This window comes from Schistocerca serialis, chromosome 3 (genome assembly GCF_023864345.2).
Source record: "Schistocerca serialis cubense isolate TAMUIC-IGC-003099 chromosome 3, iqSchSeri2.2, whole genome shotgun sequence".
Taxonomy (NCBI): domain Eukaryota; kingdom Metazoa; phylum Arthropoda; class Insecta; order Orthoptera; family Acrididae; genus Schistocerca; species Schistocerca serialis.
The window spans coordinates 994,176,597-994,195,634 of record NC_064640.1 but is presented as its reverse complement, the minus strand read 5'-3'; the positions used below and the strand labels follow the sequence as shown (position 1 = coordinate 994,195,634).

Genomic DNA, 19,038 nt, shown 5'->3' with positions numbered 1-19,038 from the left:
GAAATAATTTGCTCATCTAAGGTACCTGTTTTCCACACAGAAGAATACATATGGAAATAAAGTATAAGTGGAGTAAGTTAATGAAATAGGCCTTGTGTTAGTAAAAGCACAATGTGTTTTGATAGTCATTAATGTACGGAGCTGCAGGGGTTCAAACAGTGATTCAGACCACTGTGTTGTACAAGCCACAGTGAGAGAGAAATTAGCTGTAATCCATAAAACTAGAATGGGAAAAAAAGCAAATTGAACTACAGAAAAAGTGAGTGATCCCGAAAACCGAAGAAACGTTGTAGATATTCCTACCTGGCATTTCCATTGTCTGAAAATACATGTAGAAATAGAAATGTTAAGATGATCAGATGAACAAAAAGTATTGTGGAGGTGGGCAGAATATTTTGAAGAGGGGCTCAGTACCAACTCAGACTCTATATACACACTCATCCGACCCATCCTAGAATATTTCTCAAGTGCGTTGGGCCCTTACGAAATAGGACAAACAGAGAAGGGCACATTAATGATCGTAGGCTTGTTTGACCCATGGGAGTGTGTAACAGAGATGCTGAAGAAACTCGGCAGATTCTTGAAGATAAAAGTAAACTATCTGAGGAAAGCGTACTTACAAAGTTTCAGGAACCAGTTTTAAATTATGACTCAAGGAATATATTACAGACACCTGCATATCACTCCACAGGGATCCTGAGGACAAGATCAGATTACTTAAAAGATGCATGGAAGCATTAAAACAATCATTCTTTCAGTGACTTACTTGTTTTCAACTCCTCCAGTTGCTTCTCTACATCATGATATTTCAGAATAAGAAAAAGGAGTGGAACAGAGGGAAAAATTTTTCTAACTGGTGCAGTGGAAAAATAAAAATGGAACAGGAAAACACCCTACTAACTAGTGCAGTGGGATGTATCCTCTGCCATGCACTTAACAGTGGTTTACACAGTACTGCCATGTCATACTTTATATATATATATAAAGTGCTGCAAGCTTCTTACAGTCATCAAGCTGTTTAGTTTCAGAGTACTCCAGAATACACAGATGGAATTAGTTTGGTTTTACTTTTTTCTCTCTCTCTCTCTCTCTCTCTCTCTCTCTCTCTCTCTCCACCCTCCCCCTCCCTCCCTCTCTTTTTTCATGTAAAGCATTCAAGATATTTCAGGGCATATCCATAAAGAATCTGTGAGTATAAACAGCTTGCTTCCATTGCTTTCAATCCCTCCACAGCTTAATGTGTGAAGGTAATGACAATAATTGACACTCTGTAATTTAAATGTCTCACTGGCTACATAAACACAAAAAGTATACAACATTGTTGTTGTGGGGTGGGCTTTTTACTTTGGTCATTGATTTGTATATATGTAAATATCTTCCTAAAATGGCTCCAGGAAAAGACTTGTCACATATTTCAAAGACAGCAGCTATCATTGCCTTCTTTTGCAGTCTTTGCAATTTTCATACAGTTGAGGGATCAAAAGGTCTTTGACTTATAGTGACCACTAGCACTAAAGTTGCAGATAAAGTCGAAACTGGAGCCATTACTGTCATTGCCATTTCTTAAAAAATTACTGGAATAAATTTAAGAGAAATGTATGGCCATCTACTAGATATGGTTTCGAATAATTACAAAAGGGCACATGCTACTAATAATTACATATTTTTAAGTGATTCTCTGACATTGGCAGATAATTCATAGTAAATAGGAAATAATTATTTTTTCTTATAACAGTGCTACATTTCCTTGCCGAAAACTATAACATTTCTTTTTCTGTAAATTTTCAGAATTACGGAGAAGATAAACTTCGAGAAGAGCTACGAAAACTGCAAGAAGATAAAAGTCAGTACCTTGGTACAGCCAAAGAATCATTACGAAGGATTCTTCAGGAGAAATTAGATGCAATTACTAAATTAGCTGATCTGGAAAGGTGAGTGGTATATTGTCCTCCATTTTTGTTGCTTTTTATTAGTTTATAACTATTTAAATAATGGAAGAAGTGAAGATAACAGCTCACCATATAGTTGAGGTGTTCCATAGTATATCAGCACATAAACAAGATTGACAGTACTGCTACACTTTCAGACATCATCATCTACTGAATACGCATGTACACTGTCGTCATTTGCATCAGATGCCAACTGACCACATATAAAAGTTACGTAAAGAAAACACTGCAATAGTTAAAGAACATATTTGTGTTGCATCACATGGGGACTTTCCTATGAAATTATCTTCTACAGTTTTCAATGCTATTGTTTTGGTAGCCTCTTGTCAATTTTTTTGCCAAGTGTCAGGCATACATACTCTAATAAGTGCAATATATGGGTTCTGGGATTGTGAAATTGAAGACTAATTAGGAGCTGAGGTTACTACATGTGAAAGGCTTCATCAGGATGCCATTTTAAGAGAGGTAACATGTGAGAAAGCAGGAAATGAAAGAGGTATCACATTTCAGCAGTGTTCATTTGGATTACCACACTGGAGAATGTGTATGACCTGGTGGGCTGCACAAGCACCATTATGTCCATCTGTTGTTCCTCAAACTGTTATGAAAATTTTGAAATAATGTGGTAGTGCATTGCCTTGCTAAAGGTACAGAATACCTGCATGGTGCTGCAGATAAGCAGACAGGAAACCTTTTCATCAACACATTATTGCCAACAGCTGTTAATTCAAGAGTTGTGGGAGTCCACAAATTTAGGTACTTGTAGTACATCCTTGGCGTATTGGCACATGTCAAGTCGATGCTGCTTGACTTCGGAGGTGAAGTCCCATGGGTTGCACATTCAGTCAGATTTGGTCAAATGTACTGATATTGTTGTTTTGCCCATCGTGTACTCAATGTCATACTAATGACCAGTACTAGGGTGGATCTCTTCTAAGTCATAACATTCTGAACCACTCCATTTGCCATGATTGTAGGAGTGTGCTTTGTCCAACACAGCAGTGATCTACAGCATGGTCCACTTAAACATTTCAGCACAAATATCTCTGGAACAACTACAGATATTTTAAAACAAGCTTCTCATGTATGAATGTAAGGCAGGGGCTCATGAAAGTAAATACTATGAGGCACTCTAAAATGTAAGCAAATATTATTTTCAGTGCCAACTTCAAAGGAAATCCAAAAAGAATGGTGTTGGTTGCATCACAATGCATCAATTACATCCTGAGAAATTGCAAAGCATAGTTGACACTTGAAATAAATGAAACTTGCCACTGTTGTGCATCACTAGATAAAATTGTGAATGCAACAATCGCTTTCCTTATTGCTATTTACACTGTTATTAAGTGAGCTGGAAACAATACAGATGCCCAGTCACACAACTATGTACAACAACCATTTACTCCTCTGTTACATCCTTGGTCAACCATCAACTATGTTTACTCTGGCCACTGATATTCAGTTTTTTGTTACCATTACGACCATTCTAGTAGTGCAGTAAAGATCAATAAATCATGAATGAGTAAACCCTTTCCTTATTTTTCACCGAGTGTGACTGTACATGTATATTGTTTCCAATCCTCTTAATAAAAGTGTAAATAGCAATAAGTATAGTGTTTGTTGCATTGTAGTATGTCAATCACGTTATGATTATGAGCAATGTGGGGTTCACGCTAGCATATTGTGATGTGAAATAGTGACAAGTTTCATTTATCTCAAGCACCAACTTCACTTTGCAATTTTTTGGAATGTAATTGATGTATTGTGTTGAAACAAATGCCATTCTTGTTGTAATGTTTCATATTATTAATTGTGTAATAAATAATACAGGGTGCCCACTTAAAACATAATTTTGTGATGAAAACAATAGTTGCTTACAATTTAGAATGTCTCATAGTAGAAAGTCGTTTTTAAATATCTATAGGTCTTCTAGAGATACTTGCACTGAAACAATTAAGTGGGCCACCCTGTATAATAAGGTTGCTGAAAAGTGTATATGATGGAGACCACGTAATGGATTTACTCATGGACACGGGATGTGTTGGGTTAGCATAAATTGAAAAATTCTGTAATTTATCTTCCATGATATATGAAAAGCAAATTTTAGTCATATCTGATGTTAAATAACAGTTCTTTTCTGTGAATGAAAATTTTTCCAAGGTACAGTTGGTGAAATGTGAGACCAGATGGTGAGCCGTGCTTGGGTAGCTCTGTCAGTAGAGCTCTTGCCCACAAAAGGCAAAGGTCCTGAATTTGAGTCTCAGTCCAAAAAATAATGTTTCAAATGGCTCTGAGCACTATGGGACTTAACATCTATGGTCATCAGTCCCCTAGAACTTAGAACTACTTAAACCTGACTAACCTAAGGACATCACACAACACCCAGCCATCACGAGGCAGAGAAAATCCCTGACCCCGCCGGGAATCGAACCCGGGAACCCGGGCGTGGGAAGCGAGAATGCTACCGCACGACCACGAGATGCGGGCGAGTCTCAGTCCTGCACGTGGTTTTAATCTACCAGTAAGTTTCTGTCGTACCATAGGTCCTCAATCTAACTTACAGTGAAGAGTTCATACAAGTTTAAGACAAGTAAACACCTCAGTTTAAACAATACTTTTCATCAGGCAGTGGGCATACATGGGCTCATCTGTCTCCTGCTCATCTTCCCCCTCCACACACACACACACACACACACACACACACACACACACCTGGGGGTCAGGGGTTAGAATAGGCCCGAGGTATTCCTGCCTGTCGTAAGAGGCGACTAAAAGGAGTCCCTCGCCCTCAAGGGGGTAGTTGGCGCCTGCGTCCGGAGACGGACGGTTCCATGACCTATATTTGCAGTCATTTTGGTTTTTCACTTCTTCTCGTTTCTTCCTTCCTTTGGTTGGTTCCTTTCTTTGTTCTTCTCCATCTCACTGTCTTCCTTACTCTTTCCCTTGCCTTCTTCTCCTTGCCTTCTTCTCCTTGCCTTCTTCTCCTTGCCTTCTTCTCCTTGCCTTCTCTGGTCTCCGCCTCGGCGTTTGAGACAGTCTGTCCTCTCTCTCTTCTTTTTCCTCTTCCTTCTTCCTCCCTGTGCGCACCTGAAGGCCAACCCACGCATTCGCACGCGTAGCCAGTGACAGGGTAACGCGTAATTCCCCGCCCTGGGTAGACAAGTAAGGCACACACATACCCCCTGGTAAAGGCCAGGCCCAGGGAGGGGTGATTGCCTGAGCTGATACCTTCTGACCATGCCGATTGGTCCCTCCGTCTGTTCCTCGGGAGGTGTGACCTGAGGTGTAAACATTCACCTAAGGCGGGAGTGCCCTCTGAGAGGGTCCCCACAAGGAAGGAGCGCGCCATCGGAGACGCTGGCAATCATGGGGGATTCCTCCGCAATGGATTTCTCTTCTTCTTCTCTCTCGACTTCTGCCCACAAACGGAAACTTGACCAGCCACCAGTGACAAAAGTACTACCGCCTGCCCCACAGTTCCTCGTAGTTTCTCGATCTGAGAACGGAAATGATTTTTCCTCTGTCAACCCTATCGTTATCCAGAAGGGCGTAGATGCCATAGCCAGATCTGTCAAGTCTTGTACCAGGTTGCATAATGGTACCTTGTTACTAGAAACTGAGAGCGCCTTTCGGGTACAAAAACTGCTTCAGGCCACACTCCTGTACACGTTCCCTGTCCGGGTGGAGGCTCAACGCACTTTGAATTCGTCTCGTGGTGTGGTATATACTAGATCTCTTGACGGATTGACTGACGAGGAGATTCAGTCTTTCCTCGCTGAGCAGGGCGTGACGGCTGTCCATAGGGTCATGAAAAACGTCAACAATGACCTTGTACCGACCCGGACACTTTTATTGACCTTTGATAGTGTTCAGCTGCCGTCGCGCATCAAAGCAGGCTACGAGGTTATTTCTGTTCGCCCCTATGCCCCGACACCTACGCGCTGCTATCAGTGTCAGCGTTTTAATCACACTCGCCAGTCTCGTTCCAATGCGTCTAAATGTGTCACTTGTAGCAGGGATGCCCATGAGGGTGACTGTCCACCTCCGTCTCCTCGTTGTCTGAACTGTCAGGGTGACAACGCAGCGTCCTCCCACGACTGTCCCATCTTCAAGGAAGAACGCTGTATCCAAGGAATTCGGGTCAAAGAGAAAGTCTCCACCTCGGCTGCTCGCAAGCTATTTGCTAGTAGGAAGCCCACGCTGCTCCCAGTGGGGAAATACAGTACTGTCCTCGCCTCTCCTCGGACTACCAGGGAGGTGGCGACCCAGACATGCGATCTGACCTTCAGCACCATGGTCGTCCGTTCGGCCAGTGCTAAAATCGTGCGGTCGACGTCTCCTCTTCCTCCCGTCACCCCTCAGACATAAGCACTCCCATCAGCTTCTGCCAAGACGAAGACTCAGAAGTCAGACGCACGGGCCTTAAAGAAGGAACCGTCCCGTGCAGACTTCCTGCGTACCTCGAACTCCCAGCCATCGACCAGTACTTCCACAAAACGACCTTCCAAGAAGGCTCGTAGGAAGTACAGTTCTCCTTCTCCGCCACAGCGCATTTCTTCTCCTGCGCCACCCAGCAGTTGCTGCCCCAGGCCGTCATCTGTTTCGCCTGGTCGCACAGCTGCTAGCTGAACATCTGGCCATTCACCTGCAGAGGAAGCTCCCCCTCCCGGCCATCTTAACAAGATGGCCGATGAACCTATAGAACCAATGGACGATGACTGTCCGCCTACTGATAGCGGCGGCAGTGCTTGCTCGAAGCCAGGCCATCAGCGGCCTTCGAGGTGACCCCTTCTTGCATCTTCTTTTTCTTTTTCTTCTCACGATGGCACTTATTCACTGGAATATTCGCAGCATTCGCTCCAACCGAGAGGGCTTAAAGTTGCTGCTCCGCTTGCACCGTCCGCTCGTCGTAGCCCTCCAGGAAACGAAGCTACGCCCATGCAATCAAATTGCCTTGGCACACTACACCTCTGTGCGTTTTGACCTACCCCCTGTGGTAGGTATTCTGGCTCATGGAGGGGTTATGTTGCTGGTACGGGATGATATTTACTACGATCCCATCACATTGCACACCGGCCTGCAGGCAGTTGCCATCCAAATTACTCTCCCCACTTTTACATTTTCCATTTGTACCGTTTACACTCCATCGTCGTCTGCCGTAACCAGGGCAGACATGATGCAAATTATTGCTCAGCTACCTGCACCATTTTTGTTAACTGGAGACTTCAATGCCCACGATCCCCTTTGGGGCCCTCCAGCATCCTGCCCGAGGGGCTCCCTGTTAGCAGACCTTTTCAACCAGCTTAATCTTGTCTGCCTCAATACTGGTGCCCCTACTTTTCTTTCGGACACATCTCACACCTATTCCCATTTAGACCTCCCTATATGTACTACCCAACTTGCACGCCGGTTTGAGTGGTATGCACTTTCTGACTCATATTTGAGCGACCACTTCCCGTGTGTTATCCATCTCCTGCATCATACCCCCTCTCCGTGCTCAACTAGTTGGAACATCTCCAAAGCAGACTGGGGGCTCTTCTCTTCCAGGGCGACCTTTCAGGATCAAACCTTCACAAGCTGCGATAGTCAGGTCGCACACCTCGCGGGAGTCATTCTCACTACTTCTTCTCCACGTCGCGTACCCGTCCCCTGGTGGACCGCAGCATGTAGAGACGCTTTACGTGCTCGTCGATGTGCTTTACGCACCTTTAAACGCCACCCTACAGTGGCGAATTGTATCTATTGTAAACGATTACGTGCGCAGTGTCGTCGTATTATTAACGAAAGCAAGAAAGCCAGCTGGGCTGCTTTCACAAGCACCTTCAACAGTTTTACTCCTTCTTCTGTTGTCTGGGGTAGCCTGTACCGGCTATCTGTCACTAAGGTCCACTCACCAGTTTCTGGCTGGACAGTCGCGAATGACGTCCTTGTGGCCCCTGAGGATGTCTCCAATGCCTTCGGCCGCTTTTTCGCAGAGGTTTCGAGCTCCGCTCATTACCACCCTGCCTTCCTCCCCTGAAAACAGGCAGAGGAGGCTAGGCCACCTAACTTCCGCCCCTTGAATCGTGAAAGCTATAATGCCCCATTCACCATGCGGGAACTCGAAAACGCACTTGCCCGGTCATAGTCCTCCGCTCCAGGGCCTGATTCTATTCATATTCAGATGCTGAAGAACCTTTCTCTTGCGGGTAAAGGTTTCCTTCTTCGTACTTATAATCGCATCTGGATTGCGGGGCATGTTCCCACATGCTGGCGCGAGTCTATTGTTGTACCGATTCCTAAGCTGGGGAAGGACAAGCACTTGCCTCCCAGTTATCGACCCATCTCGCTTACCAGCTGTGTCTGTAAGGTGACGGAGCGAATGGTTAACTCTCGTTTGGTGTGGCTGCTCGAATCTCGACGCCTACTTACCAATGTACAATGTGGATTTCGTAGGCGCCGCTCTGCTGTTGACCATCGGGTTACCTTGTCGACCTTCATTATGAATAACTTCTTGCGGAAGTGCCCAACCGCGGCTGTGTTCTTTGATTTGGAGAAGGCTTACGACACCTGTTGGAGGGCGGGCAATCTCCGCACCATGCATACATAGGGCCTTCGCGGTCACCTCCCTCTTTTTATTCGTTCCTTTTTAATGGATCGACAGTTCAGGGTACGTGTGGGTTCTGTCCTGTCAGACATGTTTCGCTAGGAGAATGGGGTGTCACAGGGCTCAGTTTTGAGCGTTGTTCTCTTCGCCATAGCGATCAATCCAATAATGGATTGCCTCCCAGCTGATGTATCAGGCTCCCTTTTCGTGGATGGTTTTACCATCTATTGCAGCGCGCAGCGTACATGTTTCCTGGAGCGCTGTGTTCAGCGTTCTCTTGACCGTCTTTACTCCTGGAGTGTCGCCAATGGCTTCCGTATTTCTGCCGAGAAGACGGTCTGTATTAACTTCTGGCGCTACAAAGTGTTTCTCCCACCGTCCTTACGACTCGGTCCCGTTGCTCTCCCATTCGCAGAGACAACAAAATTTTTAGGTCTTACATTTGACAGGAAACTTAGCTGGTCTCCACATGTCATATTTGGCTGCCCGCTGTACCCGTTCTCTAAATGTCCTCAGTGTTCTCAGTGGTATGTTGTGGGGAGCGGATCGAACCGTCCTACTTCGCCTATATCGGTCGATCATCCACTCCAAGCTGGATTATGGGAGCTTCGTATACTCCTCTGCACGGCCGTCCATCTTACGCCGTCTCAACTCCATACAACATCGGGGTTTACGTCTTGCGATCGGAGTGTTTTGTACTAGGCCCATCGAGAGTCTTCATGCTGAAGCCGGTGAATTGCCACTCACCTACCGGCGCGATATACTGCTTTGTCGGTATGCCTGTCGGCTACTGTCAATGCCCGACCACCAGTCTTATCGTTCCTTTTTTTGATGACTCTCTCGCCCGTCAATACGGGTTGTATGTCTCTGCCCTGCTACCCCCTGGAGTTTGCTTTTGTCGCCTCCGTCAACACCTTGATTTTTCACTTCCTGCAGCGTTTCGAGTGGGCGAGAGCCAAACGCCACCTTAGCTCCAGGCTCAGGTTCACGTTCACCTTGACCTCAGCTCGCTCCCGAAGGAGGTTACCCCCGGTTCGGTATACGACTCCCGTTTTGTCGAACTTCGTTCGAAGTTCATTAATATGACTTTCATTTATACAGATGGCTCTAAGACCAATGACGGGGTAAGGTGTTCTTTTATTGTTGGGGCACAAAGTTTCAAATACCGGCTCCATGGCCATTGTTCGGTCTTCACAGCTGAGCTCTTTGCTCTCTACCAGGCTGTTCTTTACATCTGCCGCCACCGACATTCTGCTTAAGTCATCTACTCAGATTCCATGAGCGCCATCCAGAGCGTCAGTGATCCGTATCCGGTTCACCCTTTCGTGCACCGGATCCAACGCTCTCTTCAGCAGCTGGTGGAAGACTGTTCTCCGGTTAGCTTTATCTACATCTACATCTACATTCATACTCCGCAAGCCACCCGACGGTGTGTGGCGCAGGGTACCTTGAGTACCACTATCGGTTCTCCCTTGTATTCCAGTCTCGTATTGTTCGTGGAAAGAAGGATTGTCGGTATGCCTCTGTGTGGGCTCTAATCTCTCTGATTTTATCCTCATGGTCTCTTCGCGAGATATACGTAGGAGGGAGCAATATACTGCTTGACTCTTCGGTGAAGGTATGTTCTCGAAACTTTGACAAAAGCCCATACCGAGCTACTGAGCGTCTCTCCTGCAGAGTCTTCCACTGGAGTTTATCTATCATCTCCGTAATGCTTTCGCGATTACTAAATGATCCTGTAACGAAGCGCGCTGCTCTCCGTTGGATCTTCTCTATATCTTCTATCAACCCTATCTGGTACGGATCCCACACTGCTGAGCAGTATTCAAGCAGTGGGCGAACAAGCATACTGTAACCTACTTCCTTTGTTTTCGGATTGCATTTCCTTAGGATTCTTCCAATGAATCTCAGTCTGGCATCTGCTTTACCGACGATCAACATTATATGATCATTCCATTTTAAATCACTCCTAATGCGTACTCCCAGATAATTTATGGTATTAACTGCTTCCAGTTGCTGACCTGCTATTTTGTAGCTAAATGATAAAGGATCTAGCTTTCTGTGTATTCGCAGCACATTACACTTGTCTACATTGAGATTCAATTGCCATTCCCTGCACCATGCGTCAATTCGCTGCAGATCCTCCTGCATTGCAGTACAGTTTTCCATTGTTACAACCTCTCGATACACCACAGCATCATCTGCAAAAAGCCTCAGTGAACTTCCGATGTCATCCACAAGGTCATTTATGTATATTGTGAATAGCAACGGTCCTATGACACTCCCCTGCGGCACACCTGAAATCACTCTTACTTCGGAAGACTTTTCTCCATTGAGAATGACATGCTGCGTCCTGTTATCTAGGAACTCCTCAATCCAATCACACAATTGGTCTGATGTGGGTTCCTGGCCATGTCGGTATCCCTGGGAATGAAGCTGCAGATGCCGCGGCCAAGGCTGCGGTCCTTCAGCCTCGGACAGCTTCTTGTTGCGTCCCTTCATCAGATTCTAGCAGGGTCATTTGTCGGCGCATTTTATCGCTGTGTCATGCCGATTCGGCTGCACTTCGGACAACAAGCTTTGGGCCTTGAAACCTCTTCCCGCGGCTTGGACGTCCTCCTAACGCCCTTCTCGGCGGGAGGAGGTTGTTTTGGCCCGGTTACGAATTGGACACTGCCGGTTCAGCCATCGCCATCTGCCGACAGCTGAGCTGGCGCCGTTCTGCCCATGTGGGCAATTGCTGACGGTCCGCCACATTTTAACGTCCTGTCCGGATTTTAATACACTGCGTCTTGATCTTGGCCTGCCATGTACTCTAGATGCCATTTTAGCGGATGTCCCAGGAGCAGCTGCTCGCGTTCTTCGTTTTATCAACTTGACAAACCTCTGTAAGGACATTTGATTATGCTTTTTTTTTAATCCTATGCCTGTCAATCTGTCTTTTATCGTGTTTTCCCTTTTAGTTGCTGTTTTAAACTTGTGCCTCGCGGTGCATTCCTAACATAGTCTGGGTGCTAATGACCATTGAAGTTGTGCGCCCAAAAAAAAAATAAAATAAAAAAAAAAAAAAAAAAGACAGAGAGAAAAACCACACACACACACTCTGTCTGTTTCTTTAGCTTTGTGCAGATCATGCCACAGGTTTCTGCCATTTCGTCCAGTTCATCACAGGTTGTTTTATTTTCTAACTTCCTTTTTTCCAGATATTTGTAGAGATTTACTTTTTCACTTCATCAAGGTGATGTTTAATTCTGATGTAAAGTAATGTACATATAGCACCTGATCTGCTTGTCGTGCCTTATGTTTGTTTAGTTTTTCACACATTATCTTGAGCCCAGAAACTTTATACACATTTTTGTGCAACTGTAGGTCAACTAGAGATGCCTGTATTTGTTTTATTTAATGTGTATGTAAAATTTTTTTCTTACCGTGATTACATAGAACTCTGAGTAACACTGAAGATGAAGTTGACCATTTGAAGGATATGCGAGAAAGGAGCCAACAGGAACTTCAGGAGCTAGCTCACAAATACACTACTCAACTTCAGAAGGTCGAAGACTTGGCATCCAAATTGCAGGTATGTGTACAGGTGCGCATCACATTATGCTGTAATTTAATGCAGTCTACAAAGTACATATGCGAGATTGTTTGTGAATAATGAATATTGTTATTAATTGCTGTATTGTAATGATATTGTCACAGTAGAAGCGGAGTAGCACAGTCGTCGTAGTGTAGTGGTTATGATTCTAGACTGTTGCTTGGACGGTCGTGAGTTCAAAACTCCCCAGAATTGTAAAATTTCAATTTCTATATTCAGTTAGAGGACATTCTAGAAGTATCCACAAATGGCAAGAATCATTGTACCGGAATGTTCTATAGCTGTATGTATACCATACGTGTTATGGCCAGCAGCAGTTCACTCCGCGCTCTTGTATGTACAAGTGCTGAATAAACCTTCGTTAAGTGAAGTGAAGTTAGTCTTCATCATTCGTGTGCTTACATCTTCCTCTACGTGACATTATGCTGGTGGAGACGCTGGGTATTGGAACTTGTGATATCGCACGTTATCGACGACACAGTGACTGCCATCAGGCCACGACAGAGCCGCTGTTTATGTGGCGAGAAACCTGAGTTTGAACCATATTCAACAGATCACAATCTATCGGAGACAGAAGAGGAGGAGGACATTACGATGACAGCAACTGTGTGCCACCACATGACATCCTTCCGGGTTCTCTGGTGACGATGGCAAAGATCCAAACAAGTGGCTGAAGGTATATGAGCGTATAGCCATATTTAACAAATGGGATGACACCATTTGTTTGGCTAAAGTATTTTTCTACTTGGAAGGCACTGCCAAGCAATGGTATGAGAACAACGAGGAGAAGTTCACAAACTGGGAAGTATTCCAAGTGGAACTGCGCAAGTATTTCGGTGACACACAACAGCAGAAGTGCAGGGCTGAAGACAAATTAAAGTGCAGGGCACAGCATCAAGGAGAAATAACAGCATCCTACGTTCAGGACGTCTTGGAGCTGTGTAAAATAGTGTATCTTTGAATGAAGGAGGAAGATAATTGTTGCACATCTCATGAAGGGTGTTGCTGAGGGCATGTATCAAGCTCTACTCTTGAAGGAGGTTGACAGCAGACGACTTCATAAAATGGTGCCAGTATATCAAGACAATGCATCAAAAGAGAATTACACGCAAGAAGTTCGAACAGCTTCCAAACATTGTGTCGATGTCTGTGATGGAGGAAGAAACTGATTTCACAAGTGTTCTTTGTCAGATAGTGAGAGAGGAAGTACAGGAGGAACTTTCATTGCACGGCGAACAGAAAACCTAGACACTTCAATATGTCATAAGGGAGGAAGTGGAACAGACATTGAATCCAATCTCTCATCCTTCATTTCCCTTTAAAACGGTGAAAAGTCGAGACCCAGGCGAAGTTACGTTCCTACAATGCCACATGAGGAATCTGTTTGGGCACCAAGGAAGACTGATGTCTGGAGGACCCAGGATAACCAACCAGTATGTTTCCACTGCAGACTACCGGGACATGCAGTGTGCTATTGTTGAGAAATGCGGCGGATATTTGATGACGCCCACACCAGAAGACAGCAGACTGATCTTAGCTGACGCCAGCTCCGGGACGGCGAAGATCAACAAGATGATTTGGGTGCTGGACGATATAGGTCACAATCGCGGCAAGCTACCCATTGGAGAGGACGCTCACCAACACGCCGATCCAGGTCTCCATCGCCATTTAGAAGCTCCAGCCGATCACGTAGCTGCTGCAACCTGGAAAACTAAAGGATGCGACCTTCCTTGGAGGTCAGGCCGCCGAAGAGAAAAATCCTCTGCCCTCGATCACTACAAAAATGATAGGAAACTACTTTGATATCCTCATGGATGGCCGACCAGGACAAGCTCTTGTGGACTCTGGAGCATCATATTCAGTCATTTCGGAGAAGTACCGTCGCCAATTGCAGAAAACCGTATTCGTCAACAACAAAACATCTCTGCTGAAGGTGGCTAATGGGAAATATGTAAAACCTACAGGAAGATGACACTCATGTGGGTATAAGTGGCCATACACAGCCCTTAGAATTCGTCATCTTACAAGTGTGTAGTCATGATGTCATTCTCGGATGGGACTTTCTGAAAGCTTCACAGGCAATTATAGATTGTGGTCGCTCGAAATTATGCTACGACAAGATGAGATACTGTGGACAGGAAGATGTGCATCCGAGTGTGTGGAGACTGTGTATGCTGGATGAAGTGATCATTCCTGCAGTCAACACTAGAAAGGTAGCTGTCATGTGTCATGCCATGCATCAACCAATGGATATTGTAGTGGAATGTAAGAGAAGCATACCACTGAAGAATAACTTGGTCATCCCAGCTTCTGTCATCTCATTTAAGAATGGATTTGGTGAATTGTGGATTGTTAACTGTCGCCAAGAACCGCAGATCCTTCCAAGACACATGTGCGTAGCAAACTCTGAGCCATTAATTGCAGAACAGTTGAGCGTCATAGAAACCTCCCATGCCGAGTCTGTGGGCGAAATTAGCACTAGCACTACGAGACAAGATTTACTAGCTCGACTATCACCAGATCTCACTAAGGAACAACAGAAGCGGCTTCTTGCCATTCTTCAATAGTTCTTTGAATTCTTCAATCCACAGGTGAACAGAAATTAGACATATCGACGGTGAAGCACTGGATTAGCACTGGGGACTTTCTGAATAATTTCCGATGAGGTAGAGAAAATGAAGAAGAATGACATCATTCAGCCTTCACAGAGCACATAGTCATCACCAGTGGTTCTCGTCAGGAAGGAGGATGGCAGTTTGTGCTTTCGTGTTGGTTACAGGAAGCTTAATAAAATAACTAAAAAGGACATTTACCCTCTTTCATGAATTGATGATACACTAGATAGTCTGAAGGGGCTCAGTTTTTCTCGACCATGGACATGTACTCAGTATATTGGCATATCGAAGTAGATGAGGCTGATCTTGAGAAAACTGCATTCATCACCCTGAGGGCCTGTATGAGTTTAAGGCAATGCTGTTTGGTTTGTGTAATGCACCAGCAACTTTTGAACAGATGATGGATAATCTTCTGAGGAACCTGAAGTGGACAATGTGTCTTTGTTATTTAGATGACATTATAGTATTCTCAGAGACATTTGATGAACACACAAAAAGACTGAGGGCTGTTCTTAAGTGTCTCCAACAAGCTGGACTGAAACTTAATCCAAGAAAGTGTCACTTTGGAGCAAAAGAAATCAAAACACTTGGGCACCTTGTGTCAAACGAAGGTGTTCAGCCAGACCCAGAAAATATGAGATTTATAACAGAATTCCCTATTCCTAAAAGTATTATAGGCGTAAGAAGCTTCCTCGGATTGTATTCTTATTGTAAATAAATTATACACAACTGCAACCAGTCACTTTTTCATTAATAATGCTTTATTACATTAACCGGTTTTCGAACCCTTTCAGGTTCATCTTCAGATGATTTCGGCAGAATCCGGGAAGTTACATCATTACTGGTAGTAGCATAATGCTGGGTGCTGGTTCTATGGCAGAGAGATGATGTAACTTCCCGGATTCTGCCGAAATCATCTGAAGATGAACCTGAAAGGGTTCGAAAACCGGTTAATGTAATAAAGCATTATTAATGAAAAAGTGACTGGTTGCAGTTGTGTATAATTTATTTACATTAATATACAGTCACGGTTCTAAAATATCCGTAATGGATAAGCATAATCTGTATTCTTATTACCGTCGTTTCATGAAAGACTTTTGTATCAAAGCTAGGCCACTCCAAGAGTTTTTAAAAGCCGATGCTAACTTTATCTGGGGTGGTGCCCAACAAGATTCTTTCGATGTGCTGTGAAAAGCTCTGACGACTGGCCCTGTACTTGATCTGTATGATGAGAGAGCACCTACAGAAATACACACAGATGCCAGTGGGTATGGGATTGGTGCTGTTCTTGTGCAGATTTCGGATGGAAAAGAGAAGGTTATAGCCTATGCTTACTTACAAAAGCTGAGAGAAACTACTCAACCACAGAAAGAGAATGTCTTGCTGTGATCTGGGCCATGTGCAAATTTCTACAGTATCTCTATGGAAGGCTGTTCACAGTTGTTGCGGACCATTATTCACTTTGTAGGTTGACAGGTCTTAAGGATCCAACAGGACGACTCACCAGGTGGACACTACATCTTCAAGACTATGACATTACCATAGTGTACAAAAGTGGAAGAAAACAGCAAGATGCCGAATGTTTCTCAAGAAACCCTGTGCAGGACCATCAAGACTTTGATGAATATAGTGACTGTCTCACTGCACTCCAGGATCTCTCTGCTGAGCAGGAGGAGGATGCCAAAACATCTCATATTATGGTTGCCTTAAATCGGTCAGAGGATGTGAAAGGACAATTCAAGGTAGTTAATGGATTACTTTGCAAGAAAAACTTCTATCCATTTGGAAAGAGGTTCCTAAACACATGCGGTTAGATGTTCTACAGAAATTCCATGACGCACCTGAGGCCGGACATTTAGGATTTATTAAGACATACGATAGAATCCACAAGAGATTTTTCTGGCCAGGTTTATTTAGGAGTGTCCATCACTTGTTCGGATTGACGTCCTCAGAAGGTTTCCAATGTCTATTAGTGGCAATAGATGGATTATGGTTTGCACTGATTATCTGACACGCTATGCCATTACAAAAGCCGTGCAAACAGCCGAAGTATTCGAGGTAGCCAAATTCATCATAGAAGACATTGTATGAAAACGCGGTGCCCCAAGGTCGTTAATCATGGAAATCAGGGAAAGTTCAATTGAATCTTTTGACAGAGATAAACTGTTGGTGCAACATTACTATCACATGACGACTGCCTACCATCCACAAACTAACAGGCTTACTGAATGCCTTAATAAGACCTTGGCCTACATGCTATCAGTGTTCGTCAGTGTTGAGCAGAGCAACTGGAATGAGGTGCTACCTTTCGTGACATTTGCCTACAACATCGCCAAACAGGACACAACAGGATTTTCACCATTTTTCCTGGTCAATGAGCATGAGGCAACTATAACGATGGACACTGTGTTTCCGTTACAACCTGATGATGTGGACGATGACTACATCGGCCAGGTGTTAACCAGAGCTGAGGAAGCTTGGCAGTTAGCTCGACTGCATGTTGCAGGCTCAAGAAAACTATCGTCGAAGGTATGATGTGAGCCACCGCCCTTTTGTCTACCAGCCTGGTGACCTCATCTGGATCTCCACCTCTGTTCGGAAGGTTGGTCTCTCTGAGAAGCTCCTCAGGCGCTACTGTGGACCTTATAAAGTTGTAAGACAGTTACCTGATGTTACTTATGAAGTTGAAGATTTCGACCCTGACACAAGAGGATGAAAGATCGGAGATACGGTCCACGTCATTCGAATGAAGGCCTATAAGGATCCTGCAACCCAGGGGAAAATTCGAAGCTCCAGCGACAGGTGACAAAGAACGTAGTGGTAAGTAAAGTTTTAAGAAAATCACCGCCAGGGTGGACATCAGTCATCAGGAGTCAGAGTATCCAGGGCTGATGACTTGTTCCCGGACTAGGAGGATGTAACACTTGCTTGGACGGTCGTGAGTTCAAAACTCCCCTGAATTGTATAATTTCAATTCCTATATTCGCTTAGAGTACATTCTAGAAGTATCCACAAATTGCAAGAATCATTGTACCGAAATGTTCTGTATATGTACCGTACATGTTCTGGCCAGAGGCACTTCACTCCACACTCTTGTAAGTGCAAGAGCTCAATAAACCTTCGTTAAGTGAAGTTAGTGTTTGTCATTCGTTTACTTACACTTTCCTCAGCATGACAATATTAACTATTAATTTCATTCTTAGTACTTACGATTGTATGAGTCTGATTGTGACAGTAGTATTTAAATAAAACTAGGTGCTGTGTGTGTGTGTGTGTGTGTGTGTGTGTGTGTGTGTGTGTGTGTGTGTGTGTGTGTGTGTCTTTCTAACACAGTAACATTGACTGAATGTGCTTGTTTAGAATTTACAATTGTACTCAGTGTTCATCCTAATGACAACTGTTCAAAAATCCCCTATTTTTTAGAATTTCTCTCATATTTTTCAATTTAAACACGCATAATTAAATTATGTAGTAAATAGATATCAAGAAAACCATGCCCTTCCTCCCCAAATTACCGTAAGTGTATAATGTGTGTAATGTGTATAATGTACGAGGCGTGTTTTTTAAGTACCGTTTTGAAATTAAAAAAAAAAAACGTGCTAAGATATCTCAATAATTTTATTTTTACATGAAAGCCTGTACCTTAATCTATGCACTGATGCCATTAGTCTGATTCTTCCTTGCTTAAGTTGTGTACTGAGTGTTTAAGATGCCTCCGATAATCGTGAGTCCTGCTGATTGTGAAGTGAAGTGTGGGCTGTTATATTATTTCATAGTGCTAAAGGCCTAAAAGCGATTGATACTCATCATGAGATCTGTGCAGTTTACGGAGAACACATTATGAGTGATGGAATGTTATGAAAGTGGGTGAGAGCATTTAAAGATGGCCGCACAAATGTGCGTGATGAAAAGGGAGTGGGCGTCCTTTGGTCATTAATGAAAGTTTGGTGCAGGAAGTGAAAAATAAGGTAAGAGAAAACAGACGCTTTACGATTTCCTCCTTGTGGGTTGACTTACCTAATGTTTCTCATAGTGTTTTGTATGGCATTGTGACCGAGCACTTGAATAACCGAAAATTGTGCACACATAGGATACCGAAAATGTTGACAACTGTGCACAAAACCAAACATTTAGACAGTGCATTGACTTTCCTTGAGCGGTACCACGATGATGGTGATGATTTCTTAAGCCAAATTGTTACGGGCGATGAATCATGGGTGGCCTATGTCACACCAGAATCAAAGCAACAAACCATGGAAGTTGAACAAGTTTTGCTACTCCGCCGCCTCC

The 19,038-nt window shown here is 44.1% G+C and overlaps 1 protein-coding gene across 5 annotated transcripts in view; it reads left to right on the top strand.

The window, feature by feature from the left end:
* The window catches only part of LOC126471445 (sarcolemmal membrane-associated protein), a 354,795-nt gene that overhangs the window by 171,685 nt on the left and 164,072 nt on the right, over positions 1-19,038 (top strand). For all 5 annotated transcript variants that reach the window (XR_007586307.1, XM_050099624.1, XM_050099625.1 and 2 more), the window contains 2 exons: positions 1,789-1,931; positions 11,977-12,112. Coding sequence is in view for 4 of the 5 variants with exons in the window: in XM_050099624.1 (XP_049955581.1) it covers positions 1,789-1,931; positions 11,977-12,112 (279 nt within the window). In the remaining variant the exon portion in view is untranslated. The remainder of the gene's footprint in view (positions 1-1,788; positions 1,932-11,976; positions 12,113-19,038) is intronic.